At 36.4% G+C, this 18,885-nt stretch overlaps 4 protein-coding genes across 8 annotated transcripts; 1 reads left to right on the plus strand and 3 right to left on the minus strand.

The window, feature by feature from the left end:
• The first annotated feature begins 453 nt into the window (after positions 1-453).
• LOC117637344 (protein DETOXIFICATION 45, chloroplastic) lies at positions 454-6,457 on the plus strand. 3 transcript variants are annotated; one of them, XM_034372213.1, is made up of 15 exons: positions 463-697; positions 1,106-1,497; positions 2,127-2,278; positions 2,384-2,527; positions 2,664-2,845; positions 3,168-3,303; positions 3,869-3,965; positions 4,052-4,152; positions 4,471-4,634; positions 4,876-4,947; positions 5,079-5,195; positions 5,293-5,388; positions 5,502-5,623; positions 5,949-6,006; positions 6,276-6,457. In XM_034372213.1, exons 2-15 carry the CDS (start codon positions 1,136-1,138, stop codon positions 6,285-6,287), a joined length of 1,815 nt encoding a protein of 604 aa, XP_034228104.1. In that variant the 5' UTR covers positions 463-697; positions 1,106-1,135; the 3' UTR covers positions 6,288-6,457. The 3 variants fall into 3 exon arrangements, with proteins under 3 accessions (XP_034228102.1, XP_034228105.1, XP_034228104.1); XM_034372211.1 differs by having other exon boundaries at positions 454-697; positions 5,949-6,457; XM_034372214.1 differs by having other exon boundaries at positions 458-697; positions 2,679-2,845; positions 5,949-6,457.
• Positions 6,458-6,634: 177 nt separating this feature from the next.
• Positions 6,635-9,799, minus strand: LOC117637582 (probable flavin-containing monooxygenase 1). Of its 3 annotated transcripts, none has more exons than XM_034372511.1 (6): positions 9,692-9,799; positions 8,504-8,932; positions 8,144-8,381; positions 7,837-8,012; positions 7,387-7,751; positions 6,635-7,259 (listed from the first exon to the last, which is right to left on the minus strand). In XM_034372511.1, exons 1-6 carry the CDS (start codon positions 9,704-9,706, stop codon positions 6,914-6,916), a joined length of 1,569 nt encoding a protein of 522 aa, XP_034228402.1. In that variant the 5' UTR covers positions 9,707-9,799; the 3' UTR covers positions 6,635-6,913. The 3 variants fall into 3 exon arrangements, with proteins under 3 accessions (XP_034228402.1, XP_034228401.1, XP_034228404.1); XM_034372510.1 differs by having other exon boundaries at positions 8,504-8,935; XM_034372513.1 differs by lacking the exon at positions 9,692-9,799 and having other exon boundaries at positions 8,504-8,944.
• A 973-nt stretch (positions 9,800-10,772) lies between these two features.
• LOC117637611 (probable flavin-containing monooxygenase 1) lies at positions 10,773-13,318 on the minus strand. The gene is made up of 5 exons (XM_034372539.1): positions 12,617-13,318; positions 12,282-12,519; positions 11,968-12,143; positions 11,508-11,869; positions 10,773-11,322 (listed from the first exon to the last, which is right to left on the minus strand). Exons 1-5 carry the CDS (start codon positions 13,052-13,054, stop codon positions 10,950-10,952), a joined length of 1,587 nt encoding a protein of 528 aa, XP_034228430.1. The 5' UTR covers positions 13,055-13,318; the 3' UTR covers positions 10,773-10,949.
• Positions 13,319-15,782: 2,464 nt separating this feature from the next.
• Positions 15,783-18,194, minus strand: LOC117638173 (cytochrome P450 87A3-like). Its single transcript, XM_034373294.1, has 9 exons — positions 17,992-18,194; positions 17,587-17,911; positions 17,333-17,482; positions 16,985-17,233; positions 16,807-16,896; positions 16,628-16,706; positions 16,432-16,538; positions 16,182-16,309; positions 15,783-16,076 (listed from the first exon to the last, which is right to left on the minus strand). Exons 1-9 carry the CDS (start codon positions 18,192-18,194, stop codon positions 15,983-15,985), a joined length of 1,425 nt encoding a protein of 474 aa, XP_034229185.1. The 3' UTR covers positions 15,783-15,982.
• Positions 18,195-18,885: the final 691 nt, after the last annotated feature.

Below are 18,885 nucleotides of genomic sequence, written 5' to 3' on the forward strand. Positions count from 1 at the left end.
TTTTTATCATTTCAATTTTGTCAATTTTAACATTAAGGACAAATTCTTGTGTTTAGTCAATTGAATGAAACAAACATTAAGATTTGTATAGTTTATTTCGATTTTTATTAACATAATTTGATTCGATATCCGCTACATTTTTATATACATACCACTTAAATATTGTTACATTTATGGCGACATGTTGTTCAATTTTCACTCAATTACAAGAGCAAAATCTGTCAACCAAAAAAAATTACAAGAGCAAAATCATTAAAATTAACACTGCACAATTTACTCTTGCAATTTATCCGATTTTATTTTTTTAAAACTGTCATAATCTAACCATGTGAAAGTTATGTTACACATAAACCAAAAAATAGAAAAGAGGTAGGTAGGTTACACGTGGAGTGGTAGTTACATGGTGAGGCTGGACAGTGACGTGGCATGTGCTTGAATTAAACTCTGAAGAGCAATGATTTATAAGAAAGACCTCGTCGGTCTGGACTTGCATTATTTGCAGTACGAAGGTTTTGTAAACCCAACCGCAAACCACTTGGGCCTCTTTCAAGTTTAAACCACTCTCTCTCGCCGGACAGGGAGGACCGTTGGGCGCCATCTCTCAATCCTCAACCAACCTTGTTTTCCTCCTCTTCTTCTCTCTCCACAACCCTAAAAATCTCACTCTGTCACTCACTCACAGTCACTCTATACAAAGGTAACTCCTTTATCTTATCCCCTTCTTTACTTTTCGGTTTTTTTGTTCTTGGTTCCTTTACAAATTTTCCCGGGAATCAAACAGATTGTTCTGCCCACTCCTTTTTCATTTTCCCAATTGCTGCCGTCGCTTTATTCTGTGTAATTGCGTGGTATGTACGCATTTATTCCAATGCTTTGCAGTTATATGCTCTGTTTTCAAACGTGCTTCAATTTCTTTTCCCGAAACAGAGTTTTGGTTTTCACGGATATGAATTATGTATAGTATTCAGTGTTTGGCTGTCTAAAGTTGGTTCTTTTTCTTGGTCGATACACAATTTTATTGTTACATGATTGAGAACTAAACTATATTGATATCAAACCCTTCGTATTAGGAAATTTTAACTTATAATTTGGTTTTTTGGTTCAGGTTTTGAAGAAATTACAATACTTGGTGAAAATGGCGGCTACCCAATTCAGAGGTGGCGCACTTTCTGGCGGATTAACCACTAGAGTCAGTGACCATATTCCAACAACTAAGAGAGCAAGGTTGTTTAATTCATTGAACCAAAGCGAAGCTGGTAAATTTGGAGCACTAAGTGGTGGGAAGGATTTGAGCAATGCCAATGTTGTGGGGGGCTGTAGTCTGTCTGCTACACACCGAGCACTGTGCTCCCCGCTATTGACACGTCGCCGAAGACCCTGTTTCCCAGTGGTGGCTAATCAGTTGAGTTCTGATGTTGGTGTCGGTTCTTCTGAGGTTAAGGAAAAGTTAGCTTTAGAGGAAGAGCAAGCTCTCATAAATGGAGGGAGTGATGACCTGTAAGAACTTATAACCTACATGAACGTGTTATGTGTGAATTTGTGCTTTTATTCTTTTATTGTTTTGGGAAATTTTTTTTTCTTAATTGATGCTCTTACTTTCATTAGTTTGACATGATTCTTCTAATATGTGATCTATTTTTCTTCCCTTCATAATTGGACATAAGATAGGCACGTTAATGGAATGGACTGTTATGTTTCCGTTAACTACTTAATACTGATCTGCCTACGCTGAACTGCCCATTTTCCTTGCAAAGAGATTCATATTTTTTCAAATTTGTTAGAAATTTATCATTTTGTAAAAACTCTGGTTTGTTAGAGTTAATGGTAATATGAGCATGATAGCTCTGGATAAGTTTTTCTACTGTGGATGAAAACCAGTCCCTCCCTTCCTTTGTCCTTCTTGATCTTACAAGGGCAAGCAAGCTGATGTTGTTTATTTTCACTTTATCTTGATATGTGAAGCTGATATGAGAAACATTGCTAACATATTCTTGGTCCTGTCTATTTCAATGAGTGGCAGAAATTCTTATGATTACTCTTAATTAGTTTTAGGTGATAGGGGATACAAGATTTGATACCTATCTTAAACATTGTTTTATGCTTGTTTTGGGTAAATGATTCTTCAGTACCTGTCTATCGTTGAGCAACATTCCTATCAGTCAAACATATTCTCCAGATGTCAAACGTGAGCTGTTTATGCTTTCTTTACCTGCAATTTTGGGTCAGGCCATTGATCCCTTAGCACAGCTAATGGAGACTGCTTACATTGGTAGATTGGGTATGTTTTCACTCCTTTAAATGAGTTTCAACGACTAATATTTGTATAATGTATTTAACTTTGGAGCTTTTATTCAATGTTTTTGGCCTTTTTGTTTTTCCATAGGTTCTGTGGAGTTGGCTTCAGCTGGTATTTCAATGAACATCTTCAATTATATATCAAAGCTATTTAATATCCCTCTCCTCAGTGTTGCTACATCTTTTGTTGCTGAAGATCTTGCAAAGAGTGAAAGTATAGCTTCTACTTCAGGTGAAGTTTAACTTTTTTTAATTCCTTGCTCATCCCTGTTGGACATAAATTTTGGTTAGGGTTCATGTCTAAATTAGAGCATAGGTGACTTCAAATTTCTCCATTCGTAATCTGAATTCGGCTAATCATTGTACAGAAAATGGTTGTCTAGGAGACATTACTAATGGTAAACCCAAACGTACTGATGGAGTAACTGAGAGAAAGCAGCTATCTTCAGTGTCTACAGCTTTACTATTATCAGTGGGGATTGGGATTTTTGAGGCCGTAGCCTTGTCTTTGGGATCTGGATTGTTTCTGAATATGATGGGCATATCGATGGTAGGTTCCCTGATCTAAAATTACAGCTCATACTGATTTGTTATCTGCCTCTTCTTATCTTTCTTTACATAAACATACAAACATATGTTTTCTGTGTGTACTGTGTACATACATGTTTACATATTTATGTGAATAATTACTATACAATTTTGTAGGTCCAGTGTATGTGTGGTTACTTAACAGGTGATAGTATAACTTTCGGGTAATTTTATGTATTTATTTGGGTCTGGGTGGAGGGAGCCATAGATTTTCTGTTTTTCTTCTCTCAAGTTCTTGGCTTTTAATTTTAAGCAAGATTTTTCTTTTTTCTTGAATATCACAGGACTCACCTATGCGCATTCCTGCACAACGGTTTCTTTCACTAAGAGCATTTGGTGCTCCAGCAGTTGTAGCGTCTTTGGCTCTTCAAGGAGTTTTCCGTGGTTTTAAGGATACAAAGACTCCAGTACTATGTCTAGGTAAGTGTTTGGTTTATATATAATTGAAATTTTCTAGTGAAAACATCCTCTGTTGATTGAGGTATGCATATATCACATGTCATAAGACTCACAGACGTTCATTTATCTGTTTCTAAATTCTTTAATGTGTAGCTTTGAAATTCAATGATTTTATATTTACAATTATATACATTAATTGATTTACTTATCATGATGTTGCTTTTCTATCAGATAAATGATAACTTGATTATATTGATTCCATTTTTTGTGGATGGGAGAGCACTGGGGAATTGGTGTAGCACAGTTTTATCAATTCCAATGCTATATATTTGTGATTCGTGTCATGATGATATTCACCATCCTTTGATTGATGTGAAATAATCTGCAGTTTTTGGGATGGAAAATCCAATTTTCTTACAACCACACATGCACACACCTCTATGTGTGTGTGTGTGTGTGTGTATTACTGGTCTGTTATTCTCGCATAATGTATTTATAACTTTGTCCCCAACTAGTTGGTTTCTGTTTGTCTTTAGTTAAGCTTGAGTGGTTTATCTGGTTAATTAATGTATTTTTCTTTGTGCAGGTATTGGTAATCTGCTAGCTGCATTTTTATTACCCATCCTTATGTATTATTTTGGTTTGGGTGTAACTGGTGCAGCCCTTTCCACTGTTATATCTCAGTATGTGATTTTCAATACAGTTTCTGTTAATATTCCTTTTTTGCTTTACTTCACAAATGAACATATTCTGGAATTTCCATTTTCAGATACACTGTCACCTTTTTAATGATCTGGTTTTTAAATAAGAGAGCTATACTATTGCCTCCAAAGGTGGGATCATTGCAATTTGGTGGATACATAAAATCTGGTAAGTTCCTTTTCTTTTTCTTTAAATTGTTACCCTCTCATATATCTGAAAATATATGCCTTTTTCTTTTTTCTTTTTTCTTTTTTCCCAGTGTTCTGCTTCAATTATTTGCTTGACTATCAACGCTATCATAATATTTGCCTTTTTTTGTTTTCCGATTGAGCAGTGCATGTATCTGGACAGTGTGTCTTAATGTTTCATTTTGTCTTTGTGATGCTAGTTAAACCTCTTTCTTTACTCCAGAGATAATTCTCTCTTGTCTTCCTTTTCAAAGTTCTTTCCCTAATTGCTTTTGTTTTCAACTCTGGGATGATACAGGTGGTTTTCTTCTTGGAAGAACTCTTGCTGTTCTTACTACCTTGACATTGGGAACATCAATGGCTGCTCGTCAAGGTCCAGTAGCTATGGCTGCTCATCAGATATGTATACAAGTTTGGTTGGCTGTATCCCTTCTAACTGATGCAATGGCTGCATCTGGTCAGGTATGCTCTCTCTCATTTTATCATCGTAGTTCGTATCTACTCATTTCCATTTGGCGATCTAGATCAATCAGTGGGTGAAGTCTAACTTTCAGTTTTACTTGACCCCGAGTGTGGAATTCTTTTCTTATTTTAACTGGACCAAATTTCACAGATTTTTGTCTGCAAATTGGGGTTTTCTGATGAAGTGTGTGTCTTTGCATTTGGCATCAAATTTACACAGCTAAAATTTGTTTGTTTGTAGGCTCTGATTGCTAGTTATTTATCTAAAGGTGAATACAAAATTGTGAAAGAAGTTGCTGACTCTGCGTTAAAGGTATAGCTTTTTTGTATCATCTATAATTACATGGATGCTCCCAGATCTGCCTTATGTTTGGTGTAGTTTCGTTATGTTGCATATGCAGTTTCTTGATTTCATATGATAAACTTATGTGGATGTTTTTCCAGATAGGATTGTTCACAGGTGTTTCCTTGTCTGTAATTTTGGGATTATCTTTTGGTTCTTTAGCTACGTTGTTCACCAGAGATCCTGAAGTATTAGTAATTGTCAGATCTGGGATATTGGTATGTATTCAAATTATGTTTTGTGATCTATTAGTATGGCTATATTCAAATGCAGATGTCTTTAATACGGATAACGATGTTGTCTAATTTTCCACAGTTTGTCAGTGCTAGTCAGCCATTGAATGCTCTAGCATATGTTTTCGATGGTCTCCATTACGGTGTTTCAGATTTTGCATATGCAGCTCGCTCCATGGTAAGTTACTTCCTTAAAAGAGTCGAAATTATCCAGTCATGTCTTTATTCTTACTTTGCCTTGAAAGTTGTACATGTTGATTGTTTCTTTGATAATTTTTCTATTTATAACAGATGGTAGTGGGGGCAATATCTTCCGCAGTTTTGCTATATGCTCCTTCTATTCTTGGCCTTCCTGGGGTTTGGTTGGGATTAACTCTCTTCATGGGCTTGCGTGCTGTGGCAGGCTATGCCAGGTAATCTATACTATGTCAAATTTTGTAAGTTGCTGGTGTATAAGTTTTGATGAGAATTATTTCAAGGCTTCTCTTGTCAGTGTCTTTTATGTGATATATGAGCATAATTGAAAAGAATATGCATTTTTTTTTCTTCTGATTTGTAGTTTAGTATAATATGCCACAGACTGATCTACCTGTATTCAAAATATGAACATGGCATTTGCTTCTTTTTCTTGTAGGGAAGGCAAAATGATCATTTGGAGTTGGTTTTTTATTTGTCAGCATCATCACCATCTTTGTTGCTGTTTATTCGTATCTTATTTATCTTATGTTGTCCTTTCAGATTTCTGTCAAAATCAGGTCCATGGTGGTTTGCGCACACGGGCATTCAGAAAGCCCAGGTTAGTGGACATCCATAATTTTCAAACAATGTAACTTTACTGAGCTGTTTGGATTTTTGTATAATTGTCACTTCTGTTCTTCTTTCGCATGCTGCAAAGATTTTTGCTCTCTCTCCCTCGAATGACTAGTTAGAATGTGTACTGAAGTTAGAATGCAAAGATTTAGGTTGGAAATCTTATTAGAGGACAACATTTTAGAAATGGAATTTTATATGAACATGTTTCCAGCTTTTAGAATGTGCCCTAAACAAGATACAATTTTTTTCCAGCTAGCCATTTGAGTGTTTCCCATAAGCCGGAGAGAGGTTTCAGCTGTAAAGCGCGGCTTTGGTTTGGATTACCATTCGTATTAGCTTATTAAACATTTTTTATTCATTCATAATTTTTAGTAGAAAAAATAACCTAAACATTACTTATTATTCTTGTAAGTTATTGTTAATTTGCTTTTTAATGTGTATATTCAATAAATAAGAAATATTTATTTCTCTTCATATGCTGGGTCACCATACGACTTAGATGAGAACTTCCAAAATACAACGCATGACACACGAAGAAAGAAATTAAATACATTGGAAAAATGTGAAAATTGAGTTAATTGGAAAGCTATGAATTTATTCACGCAGAGACAAAACTAGAAATCAAATTCATTTGAAACTATGAACTTTTCCATGCATAACAAAACTAGAAATTGGATTCAATTCAAATCTACAAATTTATGTGGGCAGAGATTCTTGAGTTCCTTCAAGCTAGGAAGCCTTGCCCTGCAAATGTAGTTGCACATCTTTTTTGTTTTCTCGGCCATTATTTTTGAAATTCAAGCGTAATCCTTTATGCAGCTAAAATACAAGGAAAAACTTGGACAAAGAAAAGGAACATTGAATCATCTTTTATGTCACTGCTACGGCATTTAAGAGGTAACATAATCCATTGGTCCATAAGGCTCAAACAATTCAGCAAAGACTCCCTTCTTTCTTTTATGGTTCCATCCCATGTCCTTGCACAACTGGTCATTGTACCACAGATGAAGGGCGCCGATGCATGATCTCCGATAGTATTGGACAGAAGCGTATTGCTTTGCGTATTTGTCCCACTTTTCCACATCTTTCTCCATCTCTTTTATGCTTGGAAGCTTAAATGTGCCTGCAAAAAGCTCTGAAAGCCATCTGCATCTCATCTCAGAGGTGAACAAGTTGGAAATACTCTCGGAGAATCCAATTACAGCTAGTTGTGGAATTCTTCCATGTATGCATTCCCTGATTGAAATAAAATAATACCGATCTACCATATTAAAATGCTGTAGCAAATAAAACTCAGAACTAAAATAATTTTGTACCGCATTTACTGATCTAGTATCTGACAGAATGGAGAACGGAAGCTAACCTGTAGAGGGGCAATATGGTCTCCGGTGAACCGACTATTCGGTCCTGCAAAGTCGGGGACACAAAGATGTCTTTAAGCTTTTTCTCACCTCTGAATCCAGTAGCCATTATGACCAAATCTGTCTTCACAGGGGAGCTTTCACCTCCAACCAATATGCCTTCTTGGCAAAAGCTGAAGGTGCTGCTGGGAGACTTTTTCAGTATGATGCTTCCCTCTTGGACCCGGTCAAAGAACTTTTCCGGTACCGTTGCGATCATGCAAGAGCTGATCTCTTGAAGGAAACTATGCTTAGGCACCATACCATACTTGGCTAAACCAAGCTTCTTATTTACATGGCTTTCCACAAATTTCGAAAATGCCCATCTCTGCTCAATCAATAGAAAGTTAATTAGTTAATAAGCATCACAAACAAAGGGGTTATAAATTTATGATTGTCAAAATAAAGTTTACCAGAGGTGAAAGAATTGTTGCCAGGAGACTGAGTAGGAGGTCTTCACCAGGCTTATGAACCAAGAGTTCCGAGAAGCGACTAAAGTACAGGTATGCCAGGGGCAACCCCCATGGAAGATAGTCAGGAAGGTTCCAGTGTTCTGTCTTGTATATGACTGTGCATGGAAGTTCAACCCCTGCGCACCAGATAATGAATTAAGAAGAAAATGTAACACAAACTTGTGAACAAAATGGTCAAACAATTTTCTGTGCTACTTCTTGGCCTTATGTCATGTGACATTCAAATTCTGTGTGATATTTAAATTACCATTTGCATTTGAACACTCCATTGCAATGTCCATTGCAAACTTCTGAAACCCGACAACTGTTACTTGCTTTCCTTTCACCAAATTAGCCGCACTTACGTAGTCCATGTCGGCATAATTCATCGAGTGTATTACCTCTCCATGAAATGCTTCTGGTCCCTTGTTTGGATGGAAATCAGGAATGTTTGGAACATCGCTGAATCGGCCGAGGCAGAGGATCACAAAGTCCACCAGGTGAATCTGCTTGTTCGTACTTGATAAGTAAGACTAAAGTCTAAAACATTGACAGTTATATAACATAACATAAATAACCTCGGAATCATGCATATACATGGATATACGTACGTAATATAAGTTTGTACCTCAGTTGAGATGCTATGTTTGTCTTCTGCTACAACTTTCCATTTCCCTTCGGAGCTGAAAGGCTCTCCGTTGCCACCCCAGAGACTCCAAGCTTGCATCTCATCCTCAGACGATGGCCCTTCATACTCAATCCCACACACTTTGGTGTTGAATTTGATATGCTTGAGCAATTCAAAATGTTGAGCATATGATTTGACGTAATCCAAAACCTGATTTTGGGTTGGAAAGCCCTCTGTCACTGAAGATGGCCATGGGAAATCTGAGAATTGGTAATAATCTTTAGGAGATTGGATCCTGGTAGTCTCAACAGTTTTTGTCCACACTCCTCCAATGCTGCTTGAAGCTTCAAAAACAATAGGCTGAAAGCCCTTTGAAAGTGTGTACTTGCAGGCAAGGAGGCCACTAATCCCAGCTCCTATAATTGCCACCTGCTTTCCCATTTTTTATCCAAGTGTTTGATATCAGTCTTTGTATGATTTTGCTGCTATAGAGAGTGCTATATGTATATATAAGTGGGAGGAAGTAATTAAATATTATTGTCTAGCCACCCACATGTATATTTAATTAGCTATTCATTGGTTTAATATACATTTAATCACATAAGGGAATCTATAATCAATCATGTATGTAGATTTGCCTCATCTCTCCATTTCCTAGGAATCCATCCAATCTAACATATTCAACTTTTAGTTGCAACTTGAAATTGGTAATTAGGTGAATTGTGTGAATTAAAATCCCAATGGACAAATGTATGACAACTATGACAACGACAATTAAATAAACTTGGAGATAATATGATTAGTCAACAACTAATCATAGACTTATGAACATATAAGCATGACACATGCACAACGTATCAAATATTCAAATCCCAATAAGTCTAGAAGATAACTACAGGACAATCTAGACACTTAAAAGGACCAATCAGTCTACGTATCCCCTGTGCTAGCAACAACCAGAGTGATAAGTGTGTGAACATTCATCAACATTTTAGATATAACACATACAGTATGACTAGGTATATAAATCAAAGAATCACACCAGAAATGTTTACCCAAAAACCCACATTTGGGAAAAACTGGGGTTCATCACTCCGACCAGGCAATCCACTAAATCAAGAAGGTTCTTATAGAAAAAGTAATCACAAGCAAAAGCAATCCTAGGTCTATTTAGGAAAGGAGCGCTACCTCCATGTGCAACATTCTTCTCCAAACTTAGTTGAGCTAGTAGCTTGTCCTTCATGCAAATGGTAGCTAGACCTTCGACTTCTTCACCCCATGGCACTACAACTTAGCTCTGGATTGATAGATTAATGAATATGTAGATTCAAGGAATAAAAGATCTATTTCTTCAAGAAACCATTTTTTGAAATTAATCTAAGAATTTGATCCAGATATAAATGGGAATGTTTAACTATCCTATATGTAGATTTTAAAGAACAAAGTAGATTTCAAAAACAATTTGAAAATCTCATTTTGGAAACCTCATACCTCACTCATCTCACCATTTGCAGAGGAGAAGAAGAAGGTGACTCTCTTTCTCTCTCTCAAAAATGATGAATGAATGAGTGAAGGGGATTTCAAATATCAAAGCAGATTTTAAAAAACATTTTTCAAAATTTCATAATAAAAACCCAGACTTCACAGAGAAGGAAGAAAAGCAGAGAAGAAAGGCTCTCAAAATTCTGATTTGTCTATTTTTTTTGTAAGGGTGATCTATGGATGTAGACTTTAAAAAATAGATAATTTAGATCATTGAAAAAAATTCGTAAGGGACCCTAAAGTGTATCCCTCAATATAGAGAGTATATATATAGTCTTCTCCAATATTAAATAAACAAGGTTGCCTGAAATTTAGATCCCATATTCCACAACAAAGTGAGAGTGTTTTTTTTAATAAAGAAAAAGCATAGTTGGAGTGGAGATGGTGCATGCTTAAGTTTAAATTAATGCTAATTAATAAATAAAAAACTTATACTAATTAAGAATATTGTCCTTTCTGGTGTCAAATAATAAATAAGAAATTTCTTAATAATTAATGATGGTGGCTCGAGAGCATCGTTGAGGTTTAAAAACATAAGTTGCCAGTGAGGAGCACCAGATTTACCTTGAATTTTTTTAGAGTTGATGGCCAAGATTGATGATGATAATAATACAACAAATAGTAATATAATTTCATTCAAATTTGGGCTGCCCATTCTAAGACTTTTCATGGCCTCAGCAATATTGTATTTTATCTGCCAGATTTACGTATGGCCTCAACATTGGTAAGCGCAAACCCTGATTTTCATTTGAAGCCCAGATCTAGTATGAATCTGATCCATTTATGTCCAAATTCAAACACAATGAGGCCAGCCCCTTGGATCACCCAGCAGTAAAATACAACGACAACAAACACACAAAAAGAATTACTCTTACCCTTTGGGACAAAGAAATGGAAAACTGAATCAGTCATCTTTTATGTCACTGCTACCCATTTTAAGGGAAACATAATCCGTTGGGCCATAAGGCTCAAACAATTCAGCTAAGAGCCCCTTCTTTCTTTTCGGGTTCCATCCCATGTCCTTGCACAATTGATCATTGTACCATATATGTAGGGCACCGATGCATGATCTCCGGTAGTATTTGCCAGAATATTGCTTGGCGTATTCATCCCATTTTTCGACATCTTTCTCCATCTCCTTTATGCTTGGTAGCTTAAATGTGCCTCCAAGAAGCTCTGCTAGCCATCTGCATCTCATCTCAGATGTGTACAAGTTGGAAACACTCTCGGAGAATCCAATTACAGCTAGTTGTGGAATTCGTCCATGTATGCATTCCCTGATTTGAACAAAGTCATATTGAGCTACCACAATTAAATGCCATATTCAATAAAATTACCAAACAAAATTATACGTACCATATTTAATAATCACATATCTCACACAACTAAGACCTAGATGTGACCGAAATGGATTCGTTAACCGGATGTTATCAGCAAATGTGCTACATAGACCAGAGCTTACCTGTAGAGGGGTAATGTTGCATTAGGTGATCCGGCTATGTAGTCCTGAAAGGTGGGAGACACAAAGATGTCTTTGAGCTTTTTATCACCCCTAAAACCCGTAGCCAATATGATCAAATCTGTTTTCACAGGGGAGCTTTCTCCTTCAACCAAAATGCCTTCTTGGCAAAAGCTGAAGCTGCTGGGAGACTTTTTCAGTATGATGCTTCCTTCTTGGACTCGGTCATAGAACTTCTCAGGCACTGTTGAGATCAGACAAGAACTGATTTCTTGGAGGAAACTATGCTTAGGTACCATTCCATACTTGGCTAAACCAAGCTTCTTAGTTATATAACTTTCCACAAATTTTGAAAATGCCCATCTCTGTTGATAAAAAAAAATTACTAATAAACATCAGCTTTTAGGAATTGATTATGATCAAGTTCATAGATAATTAAAATGAAAAAAAAAAAAAAGTTTACCAGAGGTGAAAGAATTGTGGCCAGGAGACTGAGTAGGATGCCTTCTCCAGGCTTATGAACCAAAAGCTCCGAGAATCGATTAAGGTATAGGTATGCCAGGGGCACACCCCATGGAAGATAATCAGGGACATTCCAATGTTCAGTCTTGTATAAGACTGTGCATGGATGTTCAAGCCCTGCAAACCAACTAATCAATTAAGAAAAGAAAAAGATGAAAGGTAATACAAACTACTATGAATAAGACTGATCAAAGTATTTTTGTGCAGATGCCATGTTGTTTAAATTTTCTCTAGCAGACTAACAACTCAATTTACCATTTGTGTTTGAACACTCCATTGCAATGTCCAATGCAGATTTCTGAAACCCAACAACTGTTACTTGCTTTCCTCTCACGAATCTGCGAGCGCTTTCGTAATCCATGGCAGCATAATCCATAGAGTGTATAACCTCTCCATCAAATACTTCTGGTCCTTTGTTGGAAGGGAATTCAGGAATGTTTGGGACATCACTGAATCGTCCGATGCAGAGGATCACAAAGTCCACCACGTAGATCTGCTTATCCATCCTCAATCAGCATGACTTAAATATTGATATTCTAACAACTTAACATAATAAAATATAAACTCGATTGTATATATTATACTTGTACCTCGGTTGAAAGGCTTTGTTTGTCTTCTACTACAAATTTCCATTTCCCTTCGGAGCTGAAGGCCTCTCCAGAGCCACCCCACAAGCTCCAAGCTTGCATCTCATCCTCAGAGGAGCCTTCATACTCAATCCCACAAACTTTGGTGTTGAATTTGATATGCTTGAGCAAGTCAAAATGGTGAGCATATGATTGGATGTAAGCCAAAACCTGACGTTGGTTAGGAAAGTCCTCTGTCACAGAAGATGGCCATGGGAAATCTGAGAATCGGTAAGCTTCTCTAGGAGTTTGGAGCTTGGTGGTCTCAATAGTTTTGGTCCAAACTCCTCCAATGGTGCTTGCAGATTCAAAAACAATTGGCTGAAAGCCCTTTGAAAGTGTGTACTTGCAGGCAAGAAGGCCACTAGTCCCAGCTCCTATAATGGCCACTTTCTTTCCCATTCTGATCTAAGAAGTGTGTTTGCTGCTGCTATGATCGGTCTTTGTATGCTTATGTAAATATAAGCATACAATTACATGTTATATTCAATAATATATCATATATCCTGGTTCGGATATCTGTATGAGTTTCCTAGAGATTTCAGATAGGATTCGGATAAATATAAATAAATAAATAAATAAAAATTTCCTTGGAACTTGATCTAACATCTTCAATGTGTATTGTATCAAGGGAGTGCATAAGCCACCATTCCCACCCTTATCCCTGCCACCCAGGCCACCATAGAAGCCACCATTTCTCTGTCTTGTCCCTTGTCTCTCTCACAGATCTATCCCTACAACCATGAAATAAGTAGGTGTCAATACAAATGCAAAATACAAATCAAACTGGTTCTCCAAATTGTTGAATGTAGGGATATATTTTTTTGGTAAATTGATTATATTGAGAAGGGGCGATGAGTCATGTTTATTCAAAGGATATTCCATTTTGATCTTCCATATAACACTTTTTCATCTACTTAAATTTTCTTTTTTTTCAATTGAAAAGGGGAGTAAACCCCAAAGAACAACAAAACAAGATGGGACATATAATTTGATATGCATGAGATGAATATTAGGTCTTGTCCTAGTCCAAAAATTCAAAAAGGTTACCTGGAATTAAAAAAGTGGAATTAAATATGGGAAGATGGCTGATTAATTAACCTTTGGTATGTTCGATTTTTCAAACCCATCATTAGATTTGACTATGAAAAAAATATGTGTTCGATCAACCAATTTTTAAAACTATATAATATACGAGAAGAAAAAATTAACTCGTATGTAAGAAATAAGTACACTACTTTGATCAACTTTCTTCATTCCATTTGCAATTAAATGATGTTTTTATGTCACCTGAAAAGATTCGGATGAGATTGTACTTTGCTTTACATATCTGGCCTTGCCATAAAAAAAATAAAAATAAATAAATTTGGCATATGTTGTTGACTATGCCGTACATGCTTATATTGGTATTCTCTAAAAAAAAACTTAAACTAATTAAGAAATATTATCCTTTTTGGGGTCAAATACTAAGAAAATGATGTTGATGATGATGTTGATGATGATGTTGATGGCTCGTGTCCGCCATTCAGATTTAGAAAAACATAACGTGGCAGACAGGCTCACCAGATTTGCTGTAGATTTTTTAGGCTGATATTCAAAGAATCATGATAATACCAAAATAGTAATGGGTTCGGTCAAAATGGACGGCCCGATAGAATTTAATTTTGTCTGCCAGACTTACACATGGTCTCAATATGAGAACTTATCTCCGGACAGAGTGGTGTTGAAAAGTTGGGAAAGCCTGTTTTTAAAATCCCAGAGCTACTGTTAATCTTGGTCCTTTTTGTAAGTCAATTTCTCTAATGCCCAACAGATTATCCATTTAGTTAAATTCTAACATTTAGTTGCCAGCTTAATTTACTGTATATTTCACAACCACCCGCCCAACTGTTCGTGGGCCTTCAACGAATGGCTCGAGGAGGCTGGGTTCGAGTACGCATATTCAAGAATAACATCTGAACAAGATGAAGAAAAAATAATCTCAGTTTTTCTCATCTTCAAACTTGATGTGAATGCCATCCCCAAATCCTAACATGGGACTTCGAGCAATGCGTGCCCCTTTGTTCGTTGTCCACCTATTAACAGAAATTCAAGTGATGGTTGGTTAAGATCTGTCAAGAACTGCAGACACAATTTTTGTAACTCGAGATCCAAATAAGATAAAATAAGAGGGCAAAGAAATATGTTAAGTTTCTAATGTGGAACTGTGTGTATTCTTCAACACTCTATCTTACGTGGAATCACTTTTTAGTAGGCCACACGTGCAATCAATTTTACATCGGTCACTTTTTTTAATTATATATATTTTTTATATTATTTTAATTTGGGGTTTTGTTTGATTTGGATTAAATCGGGCCAAGTCAATCGGCTCGCTTTGATACCATGTTAAGATTTCAAAGAAACGAACCCTTAGCCCACCACTAGCAACATTGATATTGTCTCCAACTTAATCACCTATTTAGCAGGTGTGGAGTTTTATACAAAAGACCTCGACTTTATTAGGAGTGTAGCTATTTATTATATGAGATTTTCTATTTTCAACTTTCCAATGTGAGGCTTTTTACCTTCATATTCTCATACGCTCCTGCACGTGTGATGAATTTTCAAGCCTATTACGTGGACAACACATATTAAGTGACGTGGAGCATGTGTGACCGTTAGGCTTTCACACATGGACTCACCTGAATCTAATATCATGAAGGAAGTTGAGGTTTCCCCCTATTGTTAATTGGTTTTGGGATGGAACCTCAATTTTCTTCATGGTATAGGAAAATACACCCTCCATTTGAACTTCATCTCATCGATTTGTTTGTTGGTTGAGAGATTTTTCATCATTTGTAGAGCATTGGACTGAGAGATCTTCCATCTTTGTTAAAGAAGAGAGAAATCAAACCTAGGACCTCTGGAGTAAATACTCGTATTCAAACCAATGAGTATGAACAAAATATATTGGTCCAACCCAAGGTATTTTTATTCATAAAATTTACAAATTTTATGAGTTTTATTAATACTTTCATATTGTGAATTCCTTAGTATGCATTGGCAGTTAAAAAAGGTAAACTTAAAATTTGTTATTTATTAAATCAAAAGAAACAAGGAGGCTGAATCCCCAAACAACCAGATGGAACAACTCATTTAGAACAACTCATGTAGTGAATATTTGATAGCTGGGAGGCCTTTTTAGTGCACAACCCTCAATTATTCCAACTTAATTATATAGATTTTCCTGTATTTGGCCTAATTCATAACTTAATTGCACGTTATTTTTAATTATAGGTACATCTAGCCAAGTGCTCGATCATTTCCCATAAATAGAATTTGAAAAGTATATCAGTTTTTCTTCTCCGTGAGCTTAATGTGAATGCTTGACCCAAATCCTAACACATGCTTTCGAGTAATGCGTCCCGCTTTGATCCTTTTCCAGCTATGAACAAAAAAGTTAAAATTCAAAGATGATTAAGCTCCATCAAAAACCTTGTAGTGAGAAAATGAGATAAAAAATAAGAGGGGAATGGTGAAATGTTCGTACCTATATTTGGTGACCAAGACATGGAGAAAGGTGGCCAAGAACACCCTACTATACTCTGCCCCTGCGCATTGTCTCGACCCTCGACCAAACGGCATGAAGTTCTTCGATACAACAAGGGAGTCAAGGTCCTAATTTCCATAAAATATTTACACATGTGTGTATAAACAAAATTAGCTTATTTTGGAAAAATGGCAATATTACTCTCAAGTTACAACACCAAACCCCTCCCTTCCACCCCACTAAAACGCACCTTCCAACGCCACGGATTGAACTCGAGGGGATCCGTGAATGTGTTGGGACTTAGTTGAAGTGCAGAGGTGAGAACCATAATCGTCCAACCTGCTGGAATTGTAAATCCTGCAAAGCATGTACTTCAACATTTTAGTGAAAAAAAACATTTGCAGTTAGAAACTAAAGGCCTATGCTATTTGTAACCAAGGACGTACCGTTTACTGGGATATCTTTCAAAGCTCTGCGGAACAATGCAGGTGCAACATTTCCCAGTCTAAGAGTTTCATTGACAACCTATGTTTTCCAAAGACCAGCAAGTTAATAAGACTTTTTCCATAGTATTGTGTGAGTAGAAACAACATGCTGAGCTTGTGTACTTTGTAGAACTAATTACCTGACGAGTGAAAGTCATCGATTTATATTCGTCCCATGTGAGTGAGGAATTTGGATTTTCTCTGTTTTTGAGAAGTGCCTCATTCTCAGCCTTGACGATAAAAGATATTTGATTATTTGTGACTTATGTAGAAAATTAAAGAACATGTTAAATTGATGCCTAAACTTTGTGTACTTACGGTCAACTCTTCTAAAGCTGCAGGATGCTCTGAAAGTAAACTGAAAGCTAATGTCATTATTGATGAAATAGGATGATAGCCAGCAAACAAGGCCCCAAATAAGGCATAAACAACAAAATCCTCGGACAAGAACTTCTCTTTGTCCATGTCGCTGCTGATTTGGTCAAGGAAATCTCCTCGATGTGTGTCCGGTGATGTGCGTCTCTTCTTCAGCATATCCCTCAGCAATGTTGTTATCTTCTCGCGGTCCTGAATAGGTACCAAAGCTTTAAATATCTTTATGGTATCTGATTGAATAATTGAAACAAATTTTGCATGTTTTGATAAGCAAACCATTTTGAATACTACCTTTAAACAGTTATGGTATGCTGTACCAGGAACATTCAAGGGAATTGACAAAAAAGTGCTCAAGATTTTAGAAAATTTTTCACTGAGGTTATCAGATGATGTTTCAGCATCATAACCAATCAAATTCTCGGCACCAAAATTGAAGAGCATCTGCGACGGCGAGAAAATATAATTTTAATTAGTATAAACAATAAGCGCAGTGGATCATAATAACTAATAGATAAGTGATTAAGTAGTTGGGTTGAAATTTTTACAACTGAGCTAGCTTGTTTAACTTCAACAGATTCCTGACTTGACCAGGAGGCTAGAGTTTTGACGACCCTTTTTTCTATTAGAGGGAGCAACTTTTCCTTAAGCGTCTCAGCGCCCAAGTGATTCAATGCAATGCTCCTTATGTACTTGTGAATGGTATCGGCTCCATTTATCTCGTCAGAAATCTTGAAGATCTTGGTAAATGAGTCCAAGTACCATAGTTCAACTAGCTTGCCTTCTTGTTGAAATAGGTAACTATTGAATTTGGGATCGGTTGAGACTACAACTGGTTTACCAGCCAAACTAGTCCGAAATATCGGGCCATATCTGCAAGGCAGAGAAAAAATTTAAGCGAGAAATGAAACTAGAATTTGTTATGGTAAATTGAGTAGGCATAGTTTATTTACTTTTGAAGTCTCGTCTTAAAGAAAGGATGAAGATCAATGGAATAGCTCGTAGTCATCGCATTGAGAGTCTCTCCAACGAGAGGCCAGCCCATAGAACCTGGAGGGAGAACCCCATTGCATTTTGGATTTCTCCATTGTGTAATCCAGTGAGTAATGTATGTCACTAGCAAAACTACCAAACTCAATCCAACAGCAGCCCACATTTTCAGATCAGAAGAAAGAATTGTAGTCTTATTGATTCACCTCCCCTCCCTTTATAGATCTATATCTCATTGCAGAAGAGGCCATCACTGGAGATGGTGGTGTTAGGTCAAAAATGTATTAAAGTCTCTGTGCATGCAAAATCTACTTACCTAACCCTAAAAAGCTTGTATCTTGACGTTAAAATCTATCTAGTTGCAGTAAGTTTCTACTCTCTTTTTTTGGGGTCAAGTTTCTGCATTGGTAGCAGCATTAAAACTTAGTTAGGGGCATTAAAACACAATTTAGGTATTTTAAGTTAGGTTTCTAGAATTCCATAATCTATATAAGTATTCTAGAGTTCCATATACGTACACCAAATTTTTTAATCTTGCTCATCAATCAACGGGACCACGGCGGATAAACGTAAATCACTCCACAGAATCAACTCATCAACACTGATTTATTTTGTAAGTCTATTATAAGTTTGGCAGAACCTCATGTTTAGTTAGGTTATGGGAGTGGTAGCCTTCTTGCATTCTAGCTCAATATGAAATACATTTTTATTTTTTATAAAAAGAAAATTTGGACAATTTTATTGCTCAAGAAATACCATTATCATTGTTAATTAGGAGTTTCTACTCACTAAATCGATGCTTGAAATTTGTCTACGTATGTATGAGCCTTTTTTTCGCTTAAGTTGTCTTCTCTATG

Source organism: Prunus dulcis, chromosome 8 (assembly GCF_902201215.1).
Source record: "Prunus dulcis chromosome 8, ALMONDv2, whole genome shotgun sequence".
Taxonomy (NCBI): Eukaryota; Viridiplantae; Streptophyta; class Magnoliopsida; order Rosales; family Rosaceae; genus Prunus; species Prunus dulcis.

What these genes read in the sequence shown, in the direction of transcription:
- LOC117637344 (XM_034372211.1), top strand. Translation starts at nt 1,136, where the DNA reads ATGGCGGCTACCCAATTCAGAGGTGGCGCACTTTCTGGCGGATTAACC. An exon ending in TTGCTGACTCTGCGTTAAAG is followed by an intron (nt 4,948 to 5,078) that starts GTATAGCTTTTT and finishes ATGTTTTTCCAG; the next exon opens with ATAGGATTGTTCACAGGTGT. An exon ending in GCTGTGGCAGGCTATGCCAG is followed by an intron (nt 5,624 to 5,948) that starts GTAATCTATACT and finishes TTGTCCTTTCAG; the next exon opens with ATTTCTGTCAAAATCAGGTC.
- LOC117637582 (XM_034372510.1), bottom strand. An exon ending in AACATAGCATCTCAACTGAG is followed by an intron (nt 8,382 to 8,503) that starts GTACAAACTTAT and finishes ACGAACAAGCAG; the next exon opens with ATTCACCTGGTGGACTTTGT. An exon ending in ACCATATTGCCCCTCTACAG is followed by an intron (nt 7,260 to 7,386) that starts GTTAGCTTCCGT and finishes TATTTCAATCAG; the next exon opens with GGAATGCATACATGGAAGAA.
- LOC117637611 (XM_034372539.1), bottom strand. Translation starts at nt 13,054, where the DNA reads ATGGGAAAGAAAGTGGCCATTATAGGAGCTGGGACTAGTGGCCTTCTT. An exon ending in GGAGTGTTCAAACACAAATG is followed by an intron (nt 12,144 to 12,281) that starts GTAAATTGAGTT and finishes GTTGGTTTGCAG; the next exon opens with GGCTTGAACATCCATGCACA. An exon ending in GCAACATTACCCCTCTACAG is followed by an intron (nt 11,323 to 11,507) that starts GTAAGCTCTGGT and finishes TGTTCAAATCAG; the next exon opens with GGAATGCATACATGGACGAA.
- LOC117638173 (XM_034373294.1), bottom strand. Translation starts at nt 18,194, where the DNA reads ATGTGGGCTGCTGTTGGATTGAGTTTGGTAGTTTTGCTAGTGACATAC. An exon ending in CATACCATAACTGTTTAAAG is followed by an intron (nt 17,234 to 17,332) that starts GTAGTATTCAAA and finishes GTACCTATTCAG; the next exon opens with GACCGCGAGAAGATAACAAC. An exon ending in CAGCTTTAGAAGAGTTGACC is followed by an intron (nt 16,897 to 16,984) that starts GTAAGTACACAA and finishes TTTATCGTCAAG; the next exon opens with GCTGAGAATGAGGCACTTCT.